Source organism: Lynx rufus, unplaced genomic scaffold (genome assembly GCF_022079265.1).
Source record: "Lynx rufus isolate CCGP_SWC_20201006 ecotype Redwood Valley unplaced genomic scaffold, mLynRuf1.p SCAF_3, whole genome shotgun sequence".
Taxonomy (NCBI): Eukaryota; Metazoa; Chordata; class Mammalia; order Carnivora; family Felidae; genus Lynx; species Lynx rufus.
Genome location: NW_025814845.1, coordinates 85,896,650 through 85,923,511, shown reverse-complemented (window position 1 = coordinate 85,923,511; position 26,862 = coordinate 85,896,650). Strand labels below are relative to the sequence as shown.

The following is a 26,862-nucleotide window of genomic DNA, read 5'->3' as shown; positions in this document are numbered from 1 at the left end:
GTATGCTAATAAGAAGATAGATTAAGAAAATCAAATAGAGGGGCGCCTGGGTGGCTCAGTCAGTTAAGCATCTGACTTCAGCTCAGGTCATGATCTCATGGTTCCTGAGTTCAAGGCCTGCATTGGGCTCTGTGCTGACAGCTCAGAGCCTGGAGCCTGCTTCAGATTCTGTGTCTCCCTCTCTCTCTGCCCCTCTGCCTCTCACACTCTGTCTCGCTCTCTCTCAAAAATAAACTTCAAATATTAAAAAAAAAAAAAAAAGAAAGTCAACTGAAAGGGACTTCCTTTTATAATAACAATAATAATTTTATTATATTACATATAATGCAAATAATAAAAAATAAGTTATTTTTATAATACATAAAATTAGTAAAAATATAAATTAAAATATCAATAGGAGAGACAATATGCAATATGTAAATAAAAAATTCATTTGACAAAAGATTCATCCAGAATCTTTTTATTTGTAAGAAATACTTCCTCTTTTAAATCTTTTATATTTGTATACTTTTACAGCCTGTTAAGCTGTAATTTTCTACCCTTCAAAATCATGTTAATGATCCTCCTGCCTTTGTTTTTCCTGTTGATGTTTGTAATTTTGATACTAGCAGGTCATTTGAAAAGACCTCCCGAAATACTAAATGTCACTATTCTTTTTTGATATAGCTAGGGGGCAGCATTTACTCAGCTGACTCTTAGTCAACTACCACTATGCCAAATCAGGAAAATAATTCAGTGATCTAGAGAAAATAGCTAAAGCATGTCTGATTTTTTTCCATTGGGTCTCAGTTTCCATTTTTAAATCAGGAAAAGTTAATAATATCTCTAAGTTAATAAGACTAATGTTATATATATTTTTATATCTTCAATAAAATATTTCATTATTTAATTGCTTTTTAAAAAATTAAAACCCGAACCAGGATTCAAAATTGTGTTATACTGTCTTTTTCATGTATCAGACTATAACATGAAGATGTACCAATATCCTAAGAAGTTATTTAAGATTAAATTATCAGTTAATATTTTAAAAGGAAGAAAAAAGAATAAATAAAATAAATAACTGGCATTACAATCTCACAGAATATATTACCTATTTATTTACCTGACTTTAGTTGATAAGAGGTAAGTGGTGATAGTGAGCACCTAAAACTTGTTATATATTAAAGAAATGTTTCAACTTGAATTAATTATTACTTTTCAAATATTGGAATATGCTTCACTTCACTTATTTCTAATAACTTTTCATAATTGTCAAAGTATAGGCATATAATTCAAATTTTTAAGTTTAGTGTTTTTTCATCTTTTTAATATTGAGGATATATATATGTATATATTATCCATTATTTCTCATTATTTCATATTTCTCATTTCATATTTATTGAAAAATTCTCAAGAAAGTGTATAATTTCATATCTGGATCTTTTAATCTCTCCCTTTCAGTTATCTTCATTATATATTTTATTCTTTCTTTCAACAAATATCTGAGTGCCTACTATGTGCTGCTCATTTTCCTAGGCCCTGGATATGTTAAAAAAAAAAAAAACACAGACAAAAACTCTGCTCTCATTGAATTTATATTCTAGTGGGGGGCAGACAATAAAAAGATAATTTTTTTTAACGTTTATTTATTTTTGAGACAGAGAGAGACAGAGCATGAACGGGGGAGGGTCAGAGACAGGGAGACACAGAATCTGAAACAGGCTCCAGGCTCTGAGCTGTCAGCACAGAGCCTGACGCGGGGTTCGAACTCACGGACCGCGAAATCATGACCTGAGCCAAAGTCGGCCGCTTTAACCGACTGAGCCACCCAGGCGCCCCAAAAGATAAAATTTTTAAAAAGACAATAAAATAAAAAATAGATAATAAAGATAAATAGATATGTTAGATAGTGGTAAGTACCAAAGAGGGAAAAAAAACAAACTATAGTAGGGACATGGATGTTAAGTGTTCAGAAGAAGAAGAAATTGAATTTTTAAATAAGGTAGTCAGGGGAGGGGAGTAAGGGAATGGGTTAAACAGGTGATGGGACTTAACGAGTACACTTGTCCTGATGAATGCCAAGTGATTTATGGAATTGTTGAATCACTATATTGTACACCTGAAACTAATATAACACGGTTAACTAATTGGAATTAAAATAAAAACTTGAGGGAGGGACAGAGAGAAGAGAGAGAGAGAGAGAGAGAGAGAGAAGGAAGGAAGGAAAGGAGAGGAGAGGGGAAAAGAGAAGAGAAAAGGAAGGAGAGTCAGGAAGGGAGTCAGGAAAAGCCTCACAGAAAAACTGGCTTCTGAATAAGTGGCTTTAGGAACTGAGGGAAAGAGCAGTGAAGCAGAGGCAACAGCAAGTGCTAAAGCCCTGAGGTGTAAGCATGCCAGGGATGTTGAAGGAACAGCCAGGAGACCAATGTGACTGGAGCCCAATGAACAAGGAAGGAGATGGGAGTCAGAGGACCGAATTTTACATCAAAATATATTCCATAGTTAAGACTTTAGTTTTTACTGTCAGTGGTGAAAAGCCACTGGATTCTATTTAGCAGAGGAATGACACGTTCTGATCTAAACATTTTAACAAGATCATTCTGGTTTTTATGGTAAGAGAAACCCAAGGAGGGGCAAGGATGGAACTTTAAAAAGTTGATCATACACTAGTGTAATAATCTAGGCAAGAGGGACTTGAATCAGAAAGTTAGTGGTAGGGGTGGAAAGGAGTTGTTACATTCTAGATCAGTTCCAAAGGTAGAGCTAGCAGGATTGCTGGTGACAAATGTACACTGTGGGAGAAAGAGGAGTTAAGAATGATTCCAGAATTTTTTATCTGAGCAATTGGAAGAATAGAGTTGTTCTTAACTGAGATTTGGAAGACTATACTTGAAGGCATAGATTTTGAACAAGTCTCAGGAGCTCAGTTTGGGACATGATATGTATATCTGTTAGCCATACAAGTGGAAATGTCAAGCTGGCATTTGGATGTGGAGGTTTGCAATTCAGGGGAGAGGTCTGGGATAGAGCTATAAAAATGGGAGTCCTCGCACTATTTATACATAATCATCTGGAGAAAAATAGAAAATCCAAGGACATAGGGCATGCCAATAGTTAAGTCTGGGAGATGAAGAAGAACCAACAAAGGAGATGGAGTAACAGAAAAGTAAGAAAACTAGATGAATGTGATATCTTGGAACTCATATGGGTGGGGCATGTTTTGAGAAGGTTAGAGTAGCAAACTATGTCAAACCCTGATGATGGGTAAAGAAGGATTGAGAGTGAGAACTGGTCATTAGACTTAGCAACAGGGAAGTCTTTGATGACCAAGATAAGAGCAATTTTGGTGGTGAAGTGGAGGAAAGAACCTAACTGGAGTGAAATGAAAATATTTAATGAACATCTACTTAATGAACCCCTTACAGGCTGAAACTATAGGTTTTGTTCACTGCTATATCCTATCAGTCAGGCAGAGAGTGAGTTCTCCCTTACTCTGCCTTCTGTTCTATTTAGAGCTCCAACAAATCGCCTAAGGCCCACTCACATAAGGGAGAGTAGTCTGCTTTACCAAGTCTGCTGATTCAACCTGTTGATCTCATCCAGAAACACTCTCAGAGACACAATCAGAATAAGGTTTAATAAATGGACACCCCATGTCAGTCAAGGTGACACATAAAATCAGTCATCACAAGAACCATTTGCTTTTTTTGTGATTATTGATACGGTTGCCTTTAAATCTACCATTTGGTATTTTTATTCCATTCTCCCATCAATTCTTTCTTTTCTTTTTCCTTTTTATTTGCCTTCTTTGAATTCATTGGACATTTTTTCTGTGATTTTATTTTATCTCCCTTGTTGACATGTTAGGTGACGCTTAGTTGTGTTTTTTAATTGGTTTCCTTAGGATTTATACAGTGGTCCTCAAATAGGCAGCTTTCCCTCCCAGAGGATTTTTAGCAATGTGTGGAGATATTTTTCACAAAACTGGGTTAATGCTACTGGCATCTGGTGGGTGGAAGCTGGATTGCTGCAATAATCTTAAAATGCAAAGGACATTCCCAAGCAAAAGTTATCTAACCTAAAATGTGAATAGTGATGAAGTTAAGAAATTCTGGTTTATATTATAATTCTTTACATTTCTACAGTTTGCATTCAAATAATATATTACTTCACAGATAGTACAAATACTTTACAATGTATACTTCCATTTTCCCCTCCCAGTGTTTGTGTTACAGTTGTCCTATGTTTTATTTCTACATGTTACAAACCCCACAATAAATTATTTTTGCTTTAAAGAGTCAGCTACTTTTAAAAGATTTTTCAAAAATAAGTCCTCTATATTCTACCACATACACAATTACAACCCCTGTGTCTCTTCATTCTTCTGTGTAGATCTAGATTTCCATCTGGTATCATTTTCCTTCTGCCCAGAAGACTTCTTCAGCATTTCTTACAGTACAGGACTGCTGCTGATGAACTTTTTCAGTTTGTGTGTGTGTGAAACAGTCTTTATTTCACCTTTTGTCTTTGAAAGATATTTTTGCTGAGCATACAGTTCTATATGGACACATTTTTTAATATTTTTAAAATGTTCCTCCACTGCCATTTGTTGTGCACTGATAAGAAAACATTTTTGGAGAAGAAAACATTCTTCTCATTGATAGTCTTACATAATGTTTTTTTTTTTTTTTTTCTCTAGATATGGTGTAAATTTTCTCTTTACCACTGATTTTGAGAAATTTGAGTACAATGTGCCTTGGTGTGGTTTTCTTCATGGTTTGGGATTTTGAAGTTATTAGATCTATTAGTTTATAGTTTTCATCAAATTTGGAAAATGTTCAAACTATTATTTGTTCAAACAAATATTTGTTCTGTCCCCTCTCTTCTTTCTCTCCTTTGGTGTCGCTAGTACATATATATTTGGCCGATTGAAGTTACTCACTGATGCTTGGGTGTTTTTTTGTTTCATTGCATACGTTCTATTTTGATGTTTCTGAGTTTACCATTTTTTTTATCTGCAATGTCTGATCTGCTTAATCCCATCCAGTATATTTTTTCTTTCAAACACTGTACTTTTCATCTCTAAAAGTTTGATTTGGGATTGTTTTTTGTATCTGCCATGTCTTTACTTAACATGAACATCCTTAGCTTTTTGAACATAAGAAATACAGTTATAAAAAGTATTTTACTGTCATTTCCTGCTATTACAAACATTTATGTCAGTTCTGTGTACATTTTGAGGCAATGATTTTTCTCCTCATATGCATCTTTTTTTTTTTTTGCTACTTTTTATTACTGGTATTTTTAAAATTAGATTCCAGTCATTGTGAATTTTACCTTGTTGAATATTGGATATTTTTCTATTCTGGTAAATATCCTTGAGCTTTATTTTGAGTTGTGGCTAACTAATACTGAACCAATTTGATCCTTTCAAGGCTTGCCTCTAAGGTTTATTAAGACTAGAGCAGAATAGTTTGGAAGCATAATTACGCTAATATTATTAAGGCTATTTTTGAGTACTCTACCCAGTTCCTTGTTTATTACAGATTGTTTGTTTGTTTGTTCTGACTGGTGGTAAGATGAATTATTCCTGGCTTTGTGTGAGCCTGGCAAGTTTTCCCTCTGATCTTTTCCAGTTATTCCTTCCGTGCTTTGTGTAGTTTCCTCATACACATGCCCTCTTCAATATGTGGCAAAACAGATTGTTAGTGTGTTGAAGTAATTCATATAAGATTCCTAATGACAAAATAATTGGCTTTGATCAGAAGGGTAGAGGTATTGTAATATAATTTATGTCGTGTCCTTTAAAGAAAAAATGTTAAATAATAGTGATGAAACTAATATTTAGTGACTTTATTTTTATTTTTTTCAGTACTTGATTCCCTCCTTTTTTTTTTATTATATGAATTTGTCAAATTAGTTTCCATACAACACCCAGTGCTCATCCCAAAAGATGCCCTCTTCAATGCCCATCACCTACCCTCCCCTCCCCTCCATTCCACCCCCATCAACCCTCAGTTTGTTCTCAGTTTTTTAGAGTCTCTTATGCTTTGGCTCTCTCTCCCACTCTAACCTCTTTTTTTTCTTTTTTTTTTCCTTCCCCTCCCCCATGGGTTTCTGTTAAGTTTCTCAGGATCCACATAAGAGTGAAAACATATGGTATCTGTCTTTCTCTGTATGGCTTACTTCACTTAGCATAACACTCTCCAGTTCCATCCACGTTGCTACAAAGGGCCGTATATCATTCTTTGTCATTGCCAAGTAGTATTCCATTGTGTATATAAACCACAATTTCTTTATCCGTTCATCAGTTAATGGACATTTAGGCTTTTTCTACAATTTGGCTATTGTTGAGAGTGCTGCTAAAAACATTGGGGTACAGTGCCCCTATGCATCAGTACTCATGTATCCCTTGGGTCAATTCCTAGCAGTGCTACTGCTGGGTCATAGAGTAGACCTATTTTTAATTTTTTGAGGAACCTCCACACTGTTTTCCAGATCGGCTGCACCAGTTTGCATTCCCACCAACAGTGCAAGAGGGTTCCTGTTTCTCCATATCCTCGCCAGCATCTATAGTCTCCTGGTTTGTTCATTTTGGCCACTCTGACTGGCGTGGGGTGATATCTGAGTGTGGTTTTGATTTGTATTTCCCTGATGAGGAGCGACATTGAGCATCTTTTCATGTGCCTGTTGGCCATCTGGATGTCTTCTTTAGAGAAGTGTCTATTCATGTTTTCTGCCCATTTCTTCACTGGATTGTTTTTTGGGTGTGGAGTTTGGTGAGCTCTTTATAGATTTTGGATACTAGCCCTTTATCTGATAGGTCATTTGCAAATATCTTTTCCCATTCCGTAGGTTGCCTTTTAGTTTTGTTGATTGTTTCCTTTGCTGTGCAGAAGTTTTTTATCTTCAAGAGGTCCCAATAGTTCATTTTGCTTTTAATTCCCTTGCTTTGGGGATGTGTCAAGAAATTGCTGTGGCTGAGGTCAGAGAGGGCTTTTCCTGCTTTCTCCTCTAGTGTTTTGATGGTTTCCTGTCTCAGATTCAAGTCCTTTATCCATTTTGAGTTAATTTTTGTGAATGGTGAAAGAAAGTGGTCTAGTTTCAATCTTCTGCATGTTGCTGTCCAATTCTCCCAGCACCATTTGTTAAAAAGACTGTCTTTTTTCCATTGAATGTTCTTTCCTGTTTTGTCAAAGATTAGTTGGCCATACTTTTGTGGGTCTAGTTCTGGGGTTTCTATTCTATTCCATTGGTCTATGTGTCTGTTTTTGTGCCAATACCATGCTGTCTTGATGATTACAGCTTCATAGTAGAGGCTAAAGTCTGGGATTGTGATGCCTCCTGCTTTGGTCTTCTTCTTCAAAATTACTTTGGCTATTCGGGGCCTTTTGTGGTTCCATATGAATTTTAGAATTCCTTGTTCTAGCTTCGAGAAGAATGCTGGTGCAATTTTGATTGGGATTGCATTGAATGTGTAGATAGCTTTGGGTAGTATTGACCCATTTTAACAGTATTTATTCTTCCAACCCATGAGCACGGAATGTTTTTCCATTTCTTTATATCTTCTTCAATTTCTTTCATAAGCTTTCTATAGTTTTCAGGATACAGATCTTGTACATCTTCGGTTAGGTTTATTCCTAGGTATTTTATGCTTCTTGGTGCAATTGTGAATGGGATCAGTTTCTTTATTTGTCTTTCTTTTGCTTCATTATTAGTGTATAAGAATGCAGCTGGTTTCTGTACATTGATTTTGTATCCTGCGACTTTGCTGAAATCATGTATCAGTTCTAGCAGACTTTTGGTGGAGTCTGTCAGATTTTCCATGTATAATATCATGTCATCTGCAAAAAGTGAAAGCTTGACTTCATCTTTGCCCATTTTGATGCCTTTGATTTCCTTTTGTTGTCTGATTGCTCATGCTAGAACTTCCAACACTATGTTAAACAACAACGGTGAGCATGGACCTCCCTGTCGTATTCCTGATCTCAGGGGGAAAGCTCTCAGTTTTTCCCCATTGAGTATGATATTCGCTGTGGGCTTTTCATAACTGGCTTTTTGATGTTTAAGTATGTTCCTCCTATCCCGACTTTCATGAGGGCTTTTATTAAGAAAGCATGCTGAATTTTGTCAAATGATTTTTTCTGCATCGATTAACAGGATCATATGGTTCTTACCTTTTATTAATGTGATGTATCATGTTGATTCATTTGCGAATGTTGAACCAGCCCTGCATCCCAGGAATGAATCCCACTTGATCATGGTGAATAATTCTTTTTATACGCTGTTGAATTTGATTTGCTAGTATCTTACTGAGAATTTTTGCATCGATATTCATCAGGATATTGGCCTGTAGTTCTCTTTTTTTTTTACTGGGTCTCTGTCTGGCTTAGGAATCAAAGTAATACTGGCTTCATAGAATGAGTCTGGAAGTTTTCCTTCCCTTACTATTTTTTGGAATAGCTTGAGAAGGATGGGTATTATCTTTGCTTTAAATGTCTGGTAGAATTCCCCAGGGAAGCCATCTGCTCCTGGACTCTTATTTGTTGGGAGGTTTTTGATAACTGATTCAATTTCTTTGCCAGTTATGGGTCTGTTCAAGTTTTCTATTTCCTCCTGTTCGAGTTTTGGAAGTGTGTGGGTGTTCAGGAATTTGTCCATTTCTTCCAGGTTGTCCAGTTTGTTGGCATATAATTTTTCATAGTATTCCCTGATAACTGCTTGTATCTCTGAGGGATTGGTTGTAATAATTCCATTTCCATTAATGATTGTATCTATTTGGGTCATCTTCCTTTTCTTTTTGAGAAGCCTAACTAGAGGTTTATCAATTTTGTTTATTTTTTCAAAAAACCAACTCTTGGTTTCATTGATCTGTTCTACAGTTTTTTTAGATTGTATATTGTTTATATCTGCTCTGATCTTTATTATTTCTCCTCTTCTGCTGGGTTTGGGGTGTCTTTGCTGCTCTGCTTCTATTTCCTTTAGGTGTGCTGTTAGATTTTGTATTTGGGATTTTTCTTGTTTCTTGAGATAGGCCTGGATTGCAATGTATTTTCCTCTCAGGACTGCCTTGGCTGCATCCCAAAGCGTTTGGATTGTTGTATTTTCATTTTCGTTTGTTTCCATATATTTTTTTAATTTCTTCTCTAATTGCCTGGTTGACCCATTCATTCTTTAGTAGGGTGTTCTTTAACCTCCATGCTTTTGGAGGTTTTCCAGACTTTTTCCTGTGGTTGATTTCAAGCTTCATAGCATTGTGGTCTGAAAGTATGCATGGTATGATCTCAATTCTTGTATACTTATGAAGGGCTGTTTTGTGACCCAGTATGTGATCTATCTTGGAGAAAGTTCCATGTGCACTTGAGAAGAAAGTATATTCTGTTGCTCTGGGATGCAGAGTTCTAAATATATCTGTCAAGTCCATCTGATCCAATGTCTCATTCAGGGCCCTTGTTTCTTTATTGACCGTGTGTCTAGATGATCTATCCATTTCTGTAAGTGGGGTGTTAAAGTCCCCTGCAATTACCACATTCTTATCAATAAGGTTGCTTATGTTTGTGAGTAATTGTTTTATATATTTGGGGGCTCCTGTATTTGGTGCATAGACATTTATAATTGTTAGTTCTTCTTGATGGATAGACCCTGTAATTATTATATAATGCCCTTCTTCATCTCTTGTTCCAGCCTTTAATTTAAAGTCTAGTTTGATCTAAGTATGGCTACTCCAGCTTTCTTTTGACTTCCAGTAGCATGATAGATATTTCTCCATCCCCTCACTTTCCATCTGCAGGTGTCCTCAGGTCTAAAATGAGTCTCTTGTAGACAGCAAATAGATGGGTCTTGTTTTTTTATCCATTCTGATACCCTATGTCTTTTGGTTGGCGCATTTAGTCCATTTACATTCATTGTTATTATAGAAAGATATGGGTTTAGAGTCATTGTGATGTCTGTAGGTTTCATGCTTGTAGCAATGTCTCTGGTACTTTGTCTCACAGGATCCCCCTGAGGTTCTCTTGTAGGGCTGGTTTCGTGGTGACGAATTCCTTCAGTTTTTGTTTGTTTGGGAAGACCTTTATCTCTCCTTCTATTCTAGATGACAGATTTGCTGGGTAAAGGATTCTCGGCTGCATATTTTTTCTGTTCATCACATTGAAGATTTCCTGCCATTCCTTTCTGGCCTGCCAAGTTTCAGTAGAGAGATGGGTCACGAGTCTTATAGGTCTCCCTTTATATGTTAGAGCGTGTTTATCCCTAGTTGCTTTCAGAATTTTCTCTTTATTCTTGTATTTTGCCAGTTTCACTATGATATGTCGTGCAGAAGATCGATTCAAGTTACGTCTGAAGGGAGTTCTCTGTGCCTCTTGGATTTCAATGCCTTTTTCCTTCCCCAGATCAGGGAAGTTCTCAGCTGTTATTTCTTCAAGTACACCTTCAGCACCTTTCCCTCTCTCTTCCTCCTCTGGAATACCAATTATGCGTAGATTATTTCTCTTTAGTGCATCACTTAGTTCTCTAATTTTTCCCTCATACTCCTGGATTTTTTATCTTTCTTTTTCTCAGCTTCTTCTTTTTCCATAATTTTATCTTCTAGTTCACCTATTCTCTCCTCTGCCTCTTCAATCTGAGCCGTTGTCATCTCCATTTTATTTTGCAGCTCATTAATAACATTTTTTAGCTCCTCCTGGCTGTTCCTTAGTCCCTTGATCTCTGTAGCAATAGATTCTCTGCTGTCCTTTATACTGTTTTCAAGTCCAGCGATTAGTTTTATGACTATTATTCTAAATTCACTTTCTGTTATAGTGTTTAAATCATTTTTGATCCGTTCGTCAGCTGTCGTTATTTCCTGGAGTTTCTTTCGAGGGGAATTCTTCTGTTTCGTCATTTTGGATAGTCCCTGGAGTGGCGTGGAACTGTGGGGCACTTCCCCTGCCCTGTCTTGAATAACTTGCATTGGTGGGCATGGCCACAGTCAGACCTGATGTCTGCCCCCAGCCCACCGCTCGGGCCACAGTCAGACTGGTGTGTGCCTTCTCTTACCCTCTCCTAGGGGCGGGATTCACTGTAGGGTGGCGTGGCCCATCTGGGCTACTTGCACATTGCCAGGCTTGTAGCACTGGGGACCTGGCATATTAGCTTGGGTGGATCGGCAAGGTGCACAGGGGCAGGAGGGGTAGGCTCAGCTCGCTTTTCCTTCGGAGGTCTGCTTCGGGAGGGGCCCTGCGGCACCCGGAGGGAGTCAGACCTGGAGGGATGGATCCACAGAAGCACAACGTTGGGTGTTTGCGCGGTGCAAGCAAGTTCCCTGGAAGGAACTGGTCCCCTTTGGGATTTTGGCTGGGGGATGGGCGAGGGAGATGGCACTGGCGAGTGCCTTTGTTCCCTGCCAAGCTGTACTCTGTCATCCGGGGCCCAATGACTCTCCCTCCCGTTGTCCTCCACCTCTCCCGCTCTCTGAGCAGATCTGTTAACTTACAGCCTTCCAGATGTTAAGTCCCACTCGCTGTCCAAACACACTCCCTCCGGCCCCTCTGCTTTTGCAAGCCAGAGTCGGGGGCTCTGCTTTGCTGGCGGGCTGCCTGTCCACCCTAGCTCCCTCCCGCTAGTCGTGTAGCGCGCACTGCCTCTCCGCCCTTCCTACCCTCTTCCGTGGACCTCTCGTCTATGCTTGACTCTGGAGAATCCGTTCTGCTAGTCTTCTGGTGATTTTCTGGGTTATTTAGGCAGGTGTGGGTGGAATCTAAGTTATCCGCAGGTCGCGGTGAGCCCAGCGTCCTCCTACGCCACCATCCTAGTGACTTTATTTTTAAACTTAAATTAGGCTAAGGAGTTCAGATTTTGTTATATTTTATTGTTTACTACAGCCCATACTCTTTACAGTGAAGTCACATACCTTTGTATTCCTCTGCAGTTTTCCCTTTCATAATGTCACTTGAGAGAACTATGTGTCAGTGTATATAAATGATGATCTTGTGGAGAGCAATGGGCTTTATTTCACATACAATACTTAGACTTTAATGTAGTATATAGTAATACTTAAGGTTCTTGACTGGTATTTTGATAGCATAAATACTCAGTGGTATGCTATGCAAAGACATATGCTACTCTATTCATAATTTCATAATTGATAGGTCCTAGATGAATTTTTATTTAAACCCTATAGGTAGTATAGAAATCTTTGTCTAATGTTAGACTGCTTTGATGCAGAAAGTAAAATAATATTAGAGCTTTTCAGATCTTTCTATATATTATTACTGATTTTCAATACTTGCTACTGACAAAGGAAATTTTACTCTACATTTAGAAATTAAGAATGATTTCTCACTTCCAAAATGTCAATAAATTCGTTGAAAGTATATATACAAGTATGTGGGCATGTCTGTGTTTGTATTTTCATTCCTAGACAGTAAAATTAGGAAAATAAATTTGTCACTCGGTTAAAGAACTAATTTATTTTATTTTTAGATCTTATTACTTTTAGTCTGTTATGAAGCTTCCTGTTAATTTAGAAAGTGGTAATAGAAAGTATATGCTTCACAATACTTTCTTATGAGACATTTTGGACATTTTTCAAAAACCATCTTATCAATTCTTGAAAATACTAAGAGTAAATCCACACTGATAAAGACCATTAAAATCCCAAAAATATTTTTGTACAACCTGAAAGTTCATCCTTGGAATTAGCATGAAAGTATTGTGTTTGGGTTAGTCAGTGTCTTGAGTATTTCCTTTGATGAAATGAAGACATTCTGTGTAATAATCCTTGGTGAAAGGGACATCTGTAGCATTTGTAATAGATGATATTATTTAATAGAGTATTTGTGGTAATAATTATAATTATCAACATTTACTTTTATTTTAATCAATGGAGTAGACCAAAGTATAAAATATTTTTTACCATTCAGTTTAGTGGTAACCATTCTAATTATCTTTTATTTCCTCTTTATCTGTCCCCGGCATGGCACCCCTTTCCTCTTCTACCCATAGCTCTATGCCATCCCTTGGTTTCTCACCATGTTTACCCGTAAGTATAATTTTTCCTTTCCTTTTAATATTGTATTGACAAAAGGATAGCTCCTTTCTACCCCAGTATATTATAGCTATAGTCATATTAAATAGATTTAATTACATAACCATCCTTATATAATTCTAATGTAATAGAGTTGGGTAGAAAAAATTAAATTGTTTTCACTGCTGAATATCAAAAAGTGTAATATAGGATGAGTGTTATATAGTGATGTTTAGGATACCTACCTTACATGCCATGACATTCATAAAATCTCTGCCTTCTGTTGAAAAAGAAATTAACATTATAGTATTTACATAAAGATTTGGAAGGCAACTTTTACAACAAATTAGAGATCCTCTAATACTTTTGTTATTTCCAAACCTAGAATTCCTCTAGAAATCAAAAAGTATGTGTATGTGATACTTTAATCAGTTACAGGTATGAATACAGTGGACATTCTGCTTAAATATGTACATATGATAAATGGAATAACCATATTTAAAGTAGATTATGCATTGGCCTGGAAAAATATGCACAGTATCATTAAATGTAAAAAAGAAAGTTGCAAAAAATAGAAAAAAATTTTTACGTGAACTTAATAAAGCTATTATTTAGAGTGAATAATAGAAATGTAACAATACTGAATCTAAAACAATACGAAATTTCATGTAAGTAAATAAGCTTGTGAGAATCGTATAACAAGAAAATTCTATGAAGAAATATAATTAATGGAACAACTATACCAGGATTGATAAAGGTTAGAAAATGTCATCTATTTGACCAATCTGATTATTAATATTTAAAAATGCCTTAGGAAGCAATAAATATATACAATTTCATAAGTGTTTTGTGAAACCAAACCAAAAATAGTTTTTATAAACATTTTATAAAACTAAATAAGCATTTTATAAAAACACTTTGGTAGTATTTGTTCTTAGTGGGGTTTTTTTAAATGTTTTTTTAATGTTTATTTATTTTTGAGAGAGACAGAGACAGAATGCGAGTGGGTTAGGGGCAAAGAGAGAGGGAAACACAGAATCCGAAGCAGGCTTCAGGCTCTGAGCTGTCAACACAGAGCCCAACTCAGGCCTCGAACTCACGAGCTGTGAGATCATGACCTGAGCCAAAGTTGGATGCTCAACCGACTGAGCCACCAACGCGCCCCAATATTTGTTCTTAGTTTTGACCATAAACCATTTGTAACATGTCTAGTAAAACAGCTTGTTATTGTTTTAATTTCTGTAATTTTGTCTTTTTATTTTATTTAATTGTATTCATATTTTGTTGTTTTACAGATGTATTTCCACTGCACAAAATTTTCCACCTCTGGGACACCTTACTCCTTGGGAACTCCTCTTTCCCATTCTGTATTGGAGTAGCAATCCTCCAGCAGCTTCGGGACCGGCTTTTGGCTAATGGCTTTAATGAGTGCATTCTTCTCTTCTCTGATTTACCAGGTATAGATATAAATAAATGGAATCCCTAAATGAAATTTAATTCTAAAATAATGAGAAGTCTTATAGCATTTTGCAAAAATAATCATTCAAACTTTCAGAATCTCTTCTTGAGCTTCAACTTCCTTCTCTGGATTCTCTCTCTCATGTAACCACATCTGCTCTTCCAGCACAGGTCCAAACCAGGGTCATATTAGATTGCTGTGGTTTAATTTTATGTCAGTGATGCCACCAAAAGGGTAAAAGAGCTGGGGGCAGTGACATATTTGCCTTTAATCTTAGGACACGCCTGTTAATCTTCAGCTGATAGAGAGTAAGTAAAGGCTACTTGTTTGAGAATCTGTGTTTACACAGAGATGTAATTCACATGGAACTTTGCTCTCCTATCTATAGCTCCTTAGTAACAATTTGACAGTTTGAGGAAAGGAAACACTGTCCCCTTTGGAGGGCAAATCACAAGCTATATATTATATTCACAAGTGAGGAGTTTGTAAATCTAGGTGTTAAATTTGCTAAGTGTGGATGTAGGGAATATGACTATGGTCTAAACTTTGCTGCTGTGGCTGAAAAGATCAAAGTAATCTGGTCACCTAGGATATAGCAATCTGTGGAATTAAAAAATGAAACTGTATTTTTGCAGAAACCAAAATTTTTTCAGGTAGAAAAATTCTACTTTCTTCAAACAGCATTTCATTGGCTCCAACCCTTTTCTGAGTTTATTGTTGTTCTCCACATTTTCAGGCAGACACAAGTAACTGCTGATAAGAAACACATTTAGTTATCTAAGAGTTAAATTTGCTTAAAAAACAAATGAAGAACAAAAGAAAGGTACCTTAAGATTACATATTTATTAAGCATACTCAAGAGGAAAAAGAAACTGCTACCTACCCTGATTTTTATCTTTAGCTGATGATCTATATCTGGTACTTCACCATCTCTCTGTTGTTGCAAGTCTTCATCCTTTTGGGAAAATAATAACAATTTAAAATTTATTTTTTTTTTTAATTTTTCCTTCCTTCTTTCCCCCAAATTGAAAGTACCACCATCATCTTTCTAACTTATCAAAGTTTAATTAAATTATTTTGTATATGAGGAAATAGTAGTTCACTTCTTATATTATTTGTTTCTGGGCGATAGATTCCTTTTGAAAATCGCACTACTTTTTTAATCTTTTGATGTTAAACGGTAACAAAGAAGCTAGTTTCACAAACTAGGAATACTGTCTGTACCTTGCATATATTTTGCTCTCATTTCCAACTTGCAAAAGTAAACAGAAGATGATTGATTATGATTAAAAGAATTTTTTCTGGTCAGTTCTAAAAAAGAAAAAAAATCACAAATGCTGATTGTGCATTTTGAAATCAAGCAAATTTAATGCCTTTCCAATTTCATACATAAATGTACCAGTTAAACACTTATGGAAGAATCTGTTGTCATATTGTATAGGCATGTTAATAGTAACTCTGGTTGTCCATGAAAATAAAATTATTATTTCTGAAATCAGAAAATAAGAATATGCTTGTTAGAACTGACTTATTAAAAAGGTAAACTCTACCGGGGCACCTGGGTGGCTCAGATCATGACCTCACGGTCCGTGAGGTCTAGCCCCATGTCAGGCTCTGTGCTTACAGCTCAGATCCTGGAGCCTGCTTCAGATTCTGTGTCTCCCTCTCTCTCTGCCCCTCCTGACTGACTCTCTCTCTCTCTCTCTCTCTCTCTCTCTCAGAAATAAACATTAAAAAAATTGTTAAACTCTACCTACCTCTTAAAATAGGATGCATTCTATTGTTGTGAATTGCCTTGATCCTCAGTAGCATTATTCTGGTTCATCACTTGTTTGGCCAAGGTCTATAATTCCTGTTGGGGAAGAAAGAGGTTCTAATAAAAATATGACTTAAAAAAAAAAAACAGAAAGGGTCCAGATGTAGGCTTTGTTCTAAAGTACACCTATGTTTTACTTTTAATCGAAGGACACTTATTTGGGATGTCTTTCCTAAACCTAAAGAGATCTCTTTTTTCACCATGTTGAGCTTCATAACTGTAGTTGATGCTTGAAGGAACTGGAAATAATCATGGGAAGTCTTAAAATGTGAATCCAGATTAATATACACACAAACACACAGAATGTGCCTTTTCTAAGCAAAGTATTATGTGACATAAGTTTGGCACATGTTTGAAAGAAGCTTTTTAAGACTACAGAAAAAAGATAGACAAGATAACTCTATATTTCACTTTAATTCTTGAGACAGACTTTGTAGATAAAGACAGGATAGGATTAAACATTGATTTGAACTTACTAAATACGTTATACTTTACTGAAATCCCTATCAACTGAGTTTAAAAGCATAAGCAAACAGCAAATTTAACTAAATTCTTTGCTGAAGCAGATTGCTAAATTCACAGTTCAGAACATCTATTTGATAGTAATATGATGGAAATACTACTCAGTTGGTATCCTTGTGAACAAAATAAGCTTGAATTTTTTTAAGTTGTCCTTTCTAGTTGTTTTTTTCTTTCAACAAAGAGACACCCAGTAGTCTAGTTGTTAAGAGCATGGCACGTGGAACTGGTCACCTAAGTTTCAGATCCTGGCTCTGCAGTCACAGCTGTGTGATCTTAGGGTCATGACTTAACCTTCTTGTTTCCTTACCTCTGATTATATGAGAATGATAATAGTACCTACCTCATAGGGTTGTTGTGTTAAATAAACCAGTATATCTAAACAACTTAGAGCAGTGACTGGCGTAGAGAAAATGCAATGTAAGTGATTATTATTATTAGTTTTGCCATTATCATTATTATGCTTGTTTTCACTTTCCATTCTACCATGACATGCTTTCCTATTGATGGTATAAATGTAGCAATCACCCCATTTGGCTTTTTCTATAATTTTGTTTAATATGAAATTTATTGTAAAATTGGTTTCCATACAACACCCAGTGCTCATCCCAACAGGTGCCCTCCTCAATGCCCATCACCCACTTTCCCCTCCCTCACACCCCCCATCAACCCTCAGTTTATTCTCAGTTTTTAAGAGTCTCTTATGGTTTGGCTCCCTCCCCCTCTAACTTTTTTTTCCCTTCCCCCCTTCCATGGTTCTTGTACCCCAACGTTTATAGCAGCATTTTCAACAATAGCCAAATCATGGAAAGAGCCTAAATGTCTATAAACTGATGAATGGATAAAGAAACTGTGGTTTATATATACAATGCAATACTACTTGGCAATGAGAAAGAATGAAATATGGCCTTTTGTAGCAACGTGGATGGAACTGGAGAGTGTTATGCTAAGTGAAATAAGTCATACAGAGAAAGACAGATACCATAAATTAAAAAAAAAAAATTTAACATTTATTCACTTTTGAGAGAGAGAGAGAGACAGAGTACAAGCAGGGGAGGGGCAGAGGGAGAGAAAGACACAAAATCCGAAGCAGGCTCCAGGCTCTGAGCTGTCAGCACAAAGCCCAACACAGGGCTCAAACCAATGAACCGTGAGATCATGACCTGAGCCAAAGTCAGATGCTTAACTGACTGAGCCACCCATGCATCCCTTTATAAATTATTAAAGTAGATATCAGTCATATTTATTTCCTTGTTAGCTAAAACAATTGAGGAATTATCTAAGAAGTCAAGTAGACCTTCTATGTTGAGTGTATATTATGACTAAGAAGAATATTTCTTTTCATTGCTCAGAGACAGTGTAATGTAGTAGATAGCACAGACTTTGCAGTCAATACAGATAAGGATTTAAGTCCTAGCTCTACCACTCACAACCTGTGTGAACAGGGAAACTTTCAGTGTAGTTCTGCTGCTAAAAAAGCTGTCTATGGATGAGATAGATGTGAGTTCATATCCCACTTCTGGCACATAGTAGCTGCGTGAATTTGGAAAAATTTTTAATCTCACTGAGAATTCTGTACATTAGGAAAGTTTCAGTAAAATGGGGATAATAATATCTGCTTTAGTATTATGAGCACTAAAGATAACATACATAATGCAGCTGCCACAAAATATGGTACTGATTATGCATACACAGTATGTATGACTTTTTTTTAAAGTACATGTAGTATTTAATATTTTATTTTATGTTTATTTTTATTTTATTTTAATCTTAGAGCAGGAGAGGGGGGCAGAGAGAGAGAATCTCAAGCAGTCTCCAGGCTCCAGGCTCAGTGAGGAGCCTGATGAGGGGCTCGATCCCATGACCCTGGGTTCATGATCTGAGCCAAAATCAAGAGTCAGACGCTCAACCAACTGAGCCTCCCAGGCACCCAGCTTTTAATATTTTAAAAATACATAAATAACTTGTAACATTCAATCTTTATAAGTTCCCTCTCCTTTCTTCTTCTCCTTCACTTTATACTATTTAATTCTTGAAGAAGGAACACAGGAGAAAAGCATTATTATTTGTGCAAAAATTGTTCCCAAATTCTATTCCCTTGTAATATTTTTTAAATTTTTTTAAAGGAGTGTATGTTTTTTTCTTAACTTTATTTTATTTGAGAGAGAGCGAGAGAACGAGAGAGAGACAGAGACAGAATCCCAAGCAGGCTCTGCACTGTCAGCACAGAGCCCCATACAGGGCTCACATCCACAAACTGTGAAATTATGACCTGAGCCGAAATCAAGAGTCAGACATTTAACTGACTGAGCCACCCAAGGGCCCTGATAAATTGTTATTAACTAAGGTCAGTAGTTTACATTAAGGTTCACCCTTTGTCTTGAAAAGTACTGTGGGTTTTGACAAGTGAGTAATGTCATATATTTACCATTACAGCATTATACAGAACAGTTTCACCACCCTAAACATCTCCTGTGCTGCAACTATACAGTCCTTCTGTCTACTCTTCTTTTACCCAACTCTCCCCTGGCACTCAGTGATTTTTTTACTGTCTTAATACTTTTGTCTTTACCAGAATGCCATATAGTTGAAATCATAGAGTATGCAGGCTTTTCAGACTTTTTGCCCCGTGTCTGCTTATGGCTTCATAGCCCATTTCTTTATATCACTAAATAGCATTCCAAATGTTTAGAGTTTGAAAGGTAGAAAAGAATATTTCTTAAAAGGCAATCTCTTTCTAAGTAGAAATCTACCAAGCGCAAAATAGAAATTTAACCTATATTTTAACTGAGTTTAAAACAAGATCCTGGACTAACTGGGATCTAAGGCTTATGATTTTTAATATTTCAGTTGAAGTGCTAAAATTTTTCATGTGTTTTATATTATCCCTATTTTATGATTGAGGGAAAAAAAAAACAGAAAAATGAGTTTGGCCAGAGCTATACAACTTGTAAGTCATTGAATTGAAATTTAAACGCAGATCATGCTGCCTCCCAGGTTAATGCTCTTTCCAGTATACCATTATTATTATTATACCACTTTCTAAGTAAATACTTTAAATGCCACTAGATCAAGAGCTAGACCAAGGGAGTGAGGCTTCAAGCCCACCATGTTCATCTCCTAAATTCATTCCCACCCCTTTTAAACCAGAACCTTTAAAGTTTGAGACCTTTCCAATTAAGAATGACAAATTGTACATGTATGTTTATCCCTACTGCCTTGTGAAACATCACTAAAGCAAAACAGTAAGGGAATGAAAAAAAGTATAATCCTAAATACAAAGAGAATGTAAGAAGCGCACTAGTAGACAAGAAACGGCAACAAATATTTAGAAGATAGAACACAATTACATCAATAATAACTCCCTTAATAAAAAGTAAAGAGAACTGAAACCTTCCTGCAAAGAGAATAATAGCAAGAAGCAAGGCAGTTCTTGGTGCAGAGCACCAAAGTCTCACGAATTGAAAGTGAATGAAAATGAGGCAGAAAAAAACAGAGGAATTAGTTCAATGTACACGTAAGGAGTAGTTTCATTTCTCCCACCTCTGTCAGCCTTTGCACCCACCTTGCTAGCCACGTGTCTTCTCTGCCACCTAACAGAAGACTGTAAGATAGGGAAATGGCCAGATTTTGTGGGCCTGAAGCTTAAACAATGTGGAGAAATTTAAGAGGATATAAATTACAGTACAAAATTAGACCATTAAAAAAATATTGAGAACGAGCAAAGAGATCATGACAAATTACAAAAAGGAAAAATAACATAATACTTTAATTATTAAATGTCAGATACCTCTGTATTTTTTCCTCCTTTTTTGCTTCATACTCATTGATTATCTCTACACATGACAATAATTGTACATATTTTCTATACAAAAAAAAATCAGTCTTTCCACTGGCAGTGTTGGTTGAAATTTGTTTTTTTATTATTGATAGTGGGAATGCATAAGACATGTGACTTAACACAGATAATACCCTCTGTTGTGGTGCTGCAGATTTCTTTCCTATAAATACAGAAATGCTATTTTGTGAAATTCCTATTAAAAAAGAAAAAAAGTTAATGATGCACTTATAACTGTATATGTAACATTATCAAGCATATTCCTAAAAGGAGAGCATTTCTCTTTTGATCAGACATCAATGGGAACCAGATTCTCTGCTTACAATTTTACATTTTAATGTTTGGAAGAATGCTTAAGCCTGATGTTTGGCTGTGTATATTTCAACCATTTCTCCTACCCATAAACAACTCATGCTGGGACACATAATTTTACATTATACCTCTGCTCTTATATAGTGGGTGATAAGAATATTCCAGGACATCATTTCTAGAGCAACTTTTCTATACTGTCAAACATAAACAAAGCCAGATCCTAGTTAAGTAATATACTCTTACAGTAGATAAGAGTCCAACATGAATTGAACTTCATTTTGTACAGAGGTAACTGAGCATTTTAAAGGAAGAATGAGAGAATAGGTGGGGAGGGTGGGTGAGTAGGGGGCTCAGAAGATTCAGGAAAATGAAAACTTACAGAAGTGTGAAAGAGGGCATTGGCCCATGTGAAACCCATCTAGGTTTGCTAATTGGCACTTACCAAAGGTAGGTTCCTACCTTCCCACAGAGGCTGGGAGACAAGTCTTTATAAGCCAAAGTTGAGGCATAGTCAAGAAAGGATGTAAATAAACCTGACTAGAGTTTCATCCAGGAGAAAATCTTTTGTCAGGATGCCTGGATGGCTCATTCGGTTAAGCGTCCGACCAGCTTAGGTCATGATCTCACAATTTGTGAGTTTGAACCCCATGTCAGGCTCTGTGCTGACAGCTCAGAGACTGGAGCCTGCTTCGGATTCTGTGTCTCCCTCTCTCTCTGCCCCTCCCCCACTTGCTCTCTCTCTCTCTCTCTCTCTCTCTCAAAAATAAACATTAAAAAAATTATTTTGTCAATACCCTAAAGTGACTTCAAATCACAAAACCATATCCCATTAAATGAAACTAATTATGTAACTATTCCTGATTTAGCTTATTCTTAGTTATATCTCAAAGTGCCCCTAGCCACTCTAATGTTGCCTAACACAAAATGAAGTGTAATGGAGGGAAATTGGTGTAAAGACAGAAGTCTTCACTGTTTGTGACTTAAATATATTTACTTTTGCAAATAATACAAAAAACATATCCATGTGAACATTAAATTTGGAGGGGTATTCTTTGGAGTAATAGAATCAAAGTATCTTTCTTCTTTGTTTTTTTTATGTTTGTTTATTTTTGAGAGAGATAGTGTAGGATGGGGAGGGGCAGAGATAGAGGGGGACAGAGGATCCAAAGTAGGTTCCATGCTGTCAGCAGAGAGCCTGATGCAAGCCCAATGCAGGGTTCAAATCCACAAACCCTGGGATCATGACCAAAGCCAAAGTCCAATGCTTAACCAGACTGAGCCATTCAGGCACCCCTAGAATCAAAGTATCTTGAGACTCAGAGTCAATAACAGAGCAGAGAGCAGAAGTAAGGGAATATATGTAGTTAGAACCCCCACACTCCTCCATGGTCAATGCTGGCAAAGATTAGTTTAGACAGAGAATTATTCTCTGGAGAGATGGAACATCCCCAGAGGGAGAAATACCTTATTTAGGCGTCTTCCAACAAATGACCGTGTCTCAAAGTTACCCAACAGTCAGTCTACCAGTCACCAAGACCTTTCCACATATACAAAACTTCCAATTTGATTTTCAATACTATTCTTTTTAAATATGTAGTCATAAATCACCAAATCTCTATAGAAAACCTCTAACTAAAAGACACAAACCAGCAAACTGAATAAAAGAATATACTAAGAAAGATAGTTATAAGAAGATATTGCAACTATGACAAATCAGTTTTTTTAAGTAACAACAAAAAGATTTACTGGAAATTAAAAATGATGTGGAAATGCAAGTGAGCTTTCTAATAAAAGAGTTAGATGATAAAGCTTAGGAAATCTCTCAGAGAATAAAACAAAAATACAGATGGAAAGTAAGAAGAAAAGACAAAATTATTAGAAATCCAACTCAGGGTGTTCAAGATTTCTTTAATAAGAGAGAAGAAAGAACAGAAAGAAAGCATCACAGACCTCAAACAAGAACTTTCTCTGTAAGTGAAGGATTACAAAAGGACCATCAAATACCTAGCATAATGAAGTGACACACTTTTACATATATCATTTTGAATTTTTAGAACACCAAGAATGCTAAAAGTTTACAGAAAAGGAGAAAATCACATACAAATTATTTCAATTCAGAATCATATCAGACTTCTCAGAAGACAATGGAGCACTATTTTTCATAACTGAAGGAAAAAAATTCAACCCTAGAGTGCTCTGCCTACTCCAACCAACAGTCAAGGACAGAATAAATATATTAAAAGATATATTTTTTAATAGCTTTCATAAAAGCTACTGGAAAATGAGTTCCACCAAAATGATGGAGTAAATCAAGAAAGAGTAAATAATGTCTTGCCCTTCAAATTAAAGATTAAATATAGAGGAGAGCCAAAGGGAATTAGATGATAGTAAAGAGAAATGCCAGGACAACAGCTGTTCACTAGATCTTGGAAGCCGCTCATAGCCACTAGAGCAAGAGAACAGAGGTCTTCAGGAGAGAGGTATTTTCCACCTCTTCTGGCCCAAATGAAATATGAGATGTGTTTTATTATTTTGGACATAGTTCAGTCTTTCTGAGAGATATGATAGTACTGCATGAGGACAAAGAAATCGGGATTTAGAGGAGTTATTTCTCTGAGTCACAAAGTTCCTCATGGAGCTTAGAATCAAACCTGGGAAACCATAATCCAGGGAACGTGCTTTACTCACAATGCATTATATTAAAATTACAATGCAAAATTAAAAAAAAAAAGTTGTGTCCCAGGAGAAGATAATATTACTTTTTAAGAATAGTTGCATATTTTGAGGTACAATTACAGAGTACTTTTTGCATAATATTTTGGTTATGATAAAGTGCTTTGGAGGGATTTTGAGATGGAGAGGTGACATGGGTTAAGTGAATGGAGAATGGGATATCTGCCAGTACTAATAATTGGAGTGGCATTAGGGTGGATGCCAGTAAATTCTCAGGATTCACTGTAAAATTTTTATGGTACTGGTAGGGTGTGTTGGAAGCAGATACAACTGACTTTTCCATTGCTAGTGATTTAATGACTGAATTACAACCCCTAATCTGGATCATTGACATAACTTCAAGCTCCTACTGGGCAACAGATGTGTCAGACTGATTCAAGCACCACTTATGCAAAATCTATGGTCTGAAAAAAAAATTTTTTTGGCGATTAAATGGTATTAAATGGATCAAATTTTTTAAATGACAGGGTTTTCTCTCTTTAGCTTCAAATTTTTATCTTAAACATATTAACTGGAATTTTTCTAAAATGAATTCAGCATCTCTCTTCCTTCTTAAGTTGAGTAGAGAACCCATCTTGAACTTTGATTTTTATTCCAATTGGTATCTTTGTTCTTCTTATTGTGGAAGAAGTGTCAACTTGATCATGTTATAGGGTTTTTTTTAAATATATTTCACTGTATTTACCATTGCTCAAATAAATAGACCCATGTCTCAAAACATGCTTAACTGTTTTTTTTTAAATATATTTTATGTTAGGAAGAGCATATGGGATGATGAAACCTGACCTCTTTGTGTAGCCATGGAAGTAACCAACTGTGAATCTGGTAAACATCACTAATAGCAGATAAAGGAATGCTTAATTGAGTAACTGGTCTTTCCGGGCCTGCTGTCCATACACCAAATCTAAATGAATTGAGAAATAAAAGATGCTTTTTAACCCTTTAGAAACCTCGGACATTCTACTCATAATAACACATTTACCATATTAAATCACTCAGTTTCCTTATGTCTTAGTTTCTTCATCTTCAGTAGAAATGAGAGATTACAATAACTTTCTACAAGAATCATTGTAAGAATTAAATGTTTCTCATGTAATAGATTCTCACTAAGTATTCATTTCTCTTTTACTGCTCCAAGTGTTTTCCTCCCTACAAAAGTAGGCAATTGCAAATGTACCATCCACAGAATTGACTTAAGTGCATATGTCCTAGGTGCCTGGGTGGCTCAGTTAAGCATCCAGCTCTTGATTTCAGCTCAGTTCATGACCTCACAGTCGTGAGAGTGAGCCCTGCATCAGGCTCTGCACTGGGCATGGAGCCTGTTTAAGATTCATTCTCTCTCTCTCTCTGTCTCTCTCTCTCTCTCTTTCTCTTTCCTTCCCCCTTTCCCCCCACTGCTCCTCCCTCAGAGCACACATGCTTGCTCTCTCTCTCTCTCTCTCTCTCTCTCTCTCCCTCTAGTAAAAAAATTAATAAATAAAAAAAATAAAAATTTCCCAGTTTTAATTTGGGGAGGTAGAGGAAGCAGCAGAATAGATTTTTTTTTAAAAGACATATGTTCTTCTTCCCTTATGTATAAGTTCCTTGCTTCAAAAAGAGAAATAGGGAACTTATCCCTTTGTAATTTAAAACATGAAGTATGGTTTTTTTTCATTGCTTACCTAAGCTATACTTGGACTTTTACAAAGAAAATGAGAATATCTGCCATTTACTAATGTTAGGAATATAGAAAGGGAAAAGCTAGCCTATGCTAAACTCCTTGATCTTAGTCAACTTCTTGAATTTCTACTGCCTTTCTGTGGTCTGTCCACTTTCTCCAATTTTAGTATATGTACTGCCAAAGCGAGCACTGTCCACTTTCTCCATATGGGAACAGCTTACTCCACATCAGGAATATTGACCTCCTGAAGAACTATGGTACCATCAAAACAAACAATAACTTGGAGTGTGATAACCTTCCTATTTTTATTAACTCTGTATCAAAGATGCATGAATTTCAGATTTGAGAAAGAAAAGAAAATCTTCTATGAAAATGTTTCCTTTTTTATCATTTTAACCAAGTGCATTTAATTTTTCTATATATGAAACTTCACTTATGCCTTTCTTCATTTAACTCAGAAAATTGTTTAAAATTGAGAATTGATATTTTAATAAATTTTTCCTGCTTATTTTATATCTCCTTTGATAGATGAAAATAAAACTTTTAGTATACTTCACTAGAAGTCCTGGTGATCTGAATCTTTTGCCTATCTGCTCCCTAATTGCAGCCTTCCCTTCTCCAACCTCTATTTTACTTTGAAAAATTGAGAATATTATTAGAGTGAATGAGGCAGATTCTTAAATAAGATGTGTTATATTCCATGATGTTTAAATAATGATATATTGAAATATTCCAACATATATATTGTATGTATGTATGTGTGTATATATGTAGATAATGCCAAATAAAACGCACATGAAATATATGAATATATTTACATGTATAAATGTATGTATATATGTATATATACAATAATGTAAAATACTGCTGCCATTCTAGTCATATATATGCTGATTATTATCTCCATTATAGTTTCACTCACATCTTTTCTAATTGGTTATCATTTTAGCCATATTGGATATATACATTAAGGAAAGATTGTGTTTTTTATATAAATGTAGCAATTCAAATTCTAAGTGTTTGGCTTTTTAAAAAATTTTTCTATATAGAAATTGACATTGAACGCTGTGTGCGAGAATCAATCAACCTTTTTTGTTGGACTCCTAAAAGTGCTACTTACAGACAGCATGCTCAACCTCCAAAGCCAACTTCTGATAGCAGTGGAGTCAGAAGTTCAACACCTTTTTTCTCCACTGAGTGTCCAGATCCTCCGAAAACAGATTTGGTATGTATTTGGAAATTTAATTTACAAACTCTAAAGGAAGATGGATGTTAAAAATACAGTGTAGCATAATTATTGCTCATAATAATATTATCACTTATGTCCCTTTTACATACATATTCTCTTATGTATGATTGTACTTACGCAACTTTCAAAAAACCTTTGTGTGTATTTAGTTTTATAACTAAGATTAACATATTCCTTCAGGTAGAAAGTTTCACATTTTTTCTGTATAATCACAGTGTCTCAACTTGTCATATACTAAAAGGATTACAGAAGCAAAAGGAAGAATTATAAAAATAGAGAAAGACAAAGAAA

The 26,862-nt window shown here is 35.8% G+C and overlaps 1 protein-coding gene across 3 annotated transcripts in view; it reads left to right on the top strand.

Annotated features, from left to right (window-relative positions):
- The window catches only part of TBCK (TBC1 domain containing kinase), a 218,959-nt gene that overhangs the window by 124,034 nt on the left and 68,063 nt on the right, over positions 1-26,862 (top strand). For all 3 annotated transcript variants that reach the window (XM_047090612.1, XM_047090614.1, XM_047090613.1), the window contains exons 21-23: positions 12,964-13,000; positions 14,281-14,442; positions 26,372-26,547. In XM_047090612.1, coding sequence (XP_046946568.1) covers positions 12,964-13,000; positions 14,281-14,442; positions 26,372-26,547 — 375 coding nt within the window. The remainder of the gene's footprint in view (positions 1-12,963; positions 13,001-14,280; positions 14,443-26,371; positions 26,548-26,862) is intronic.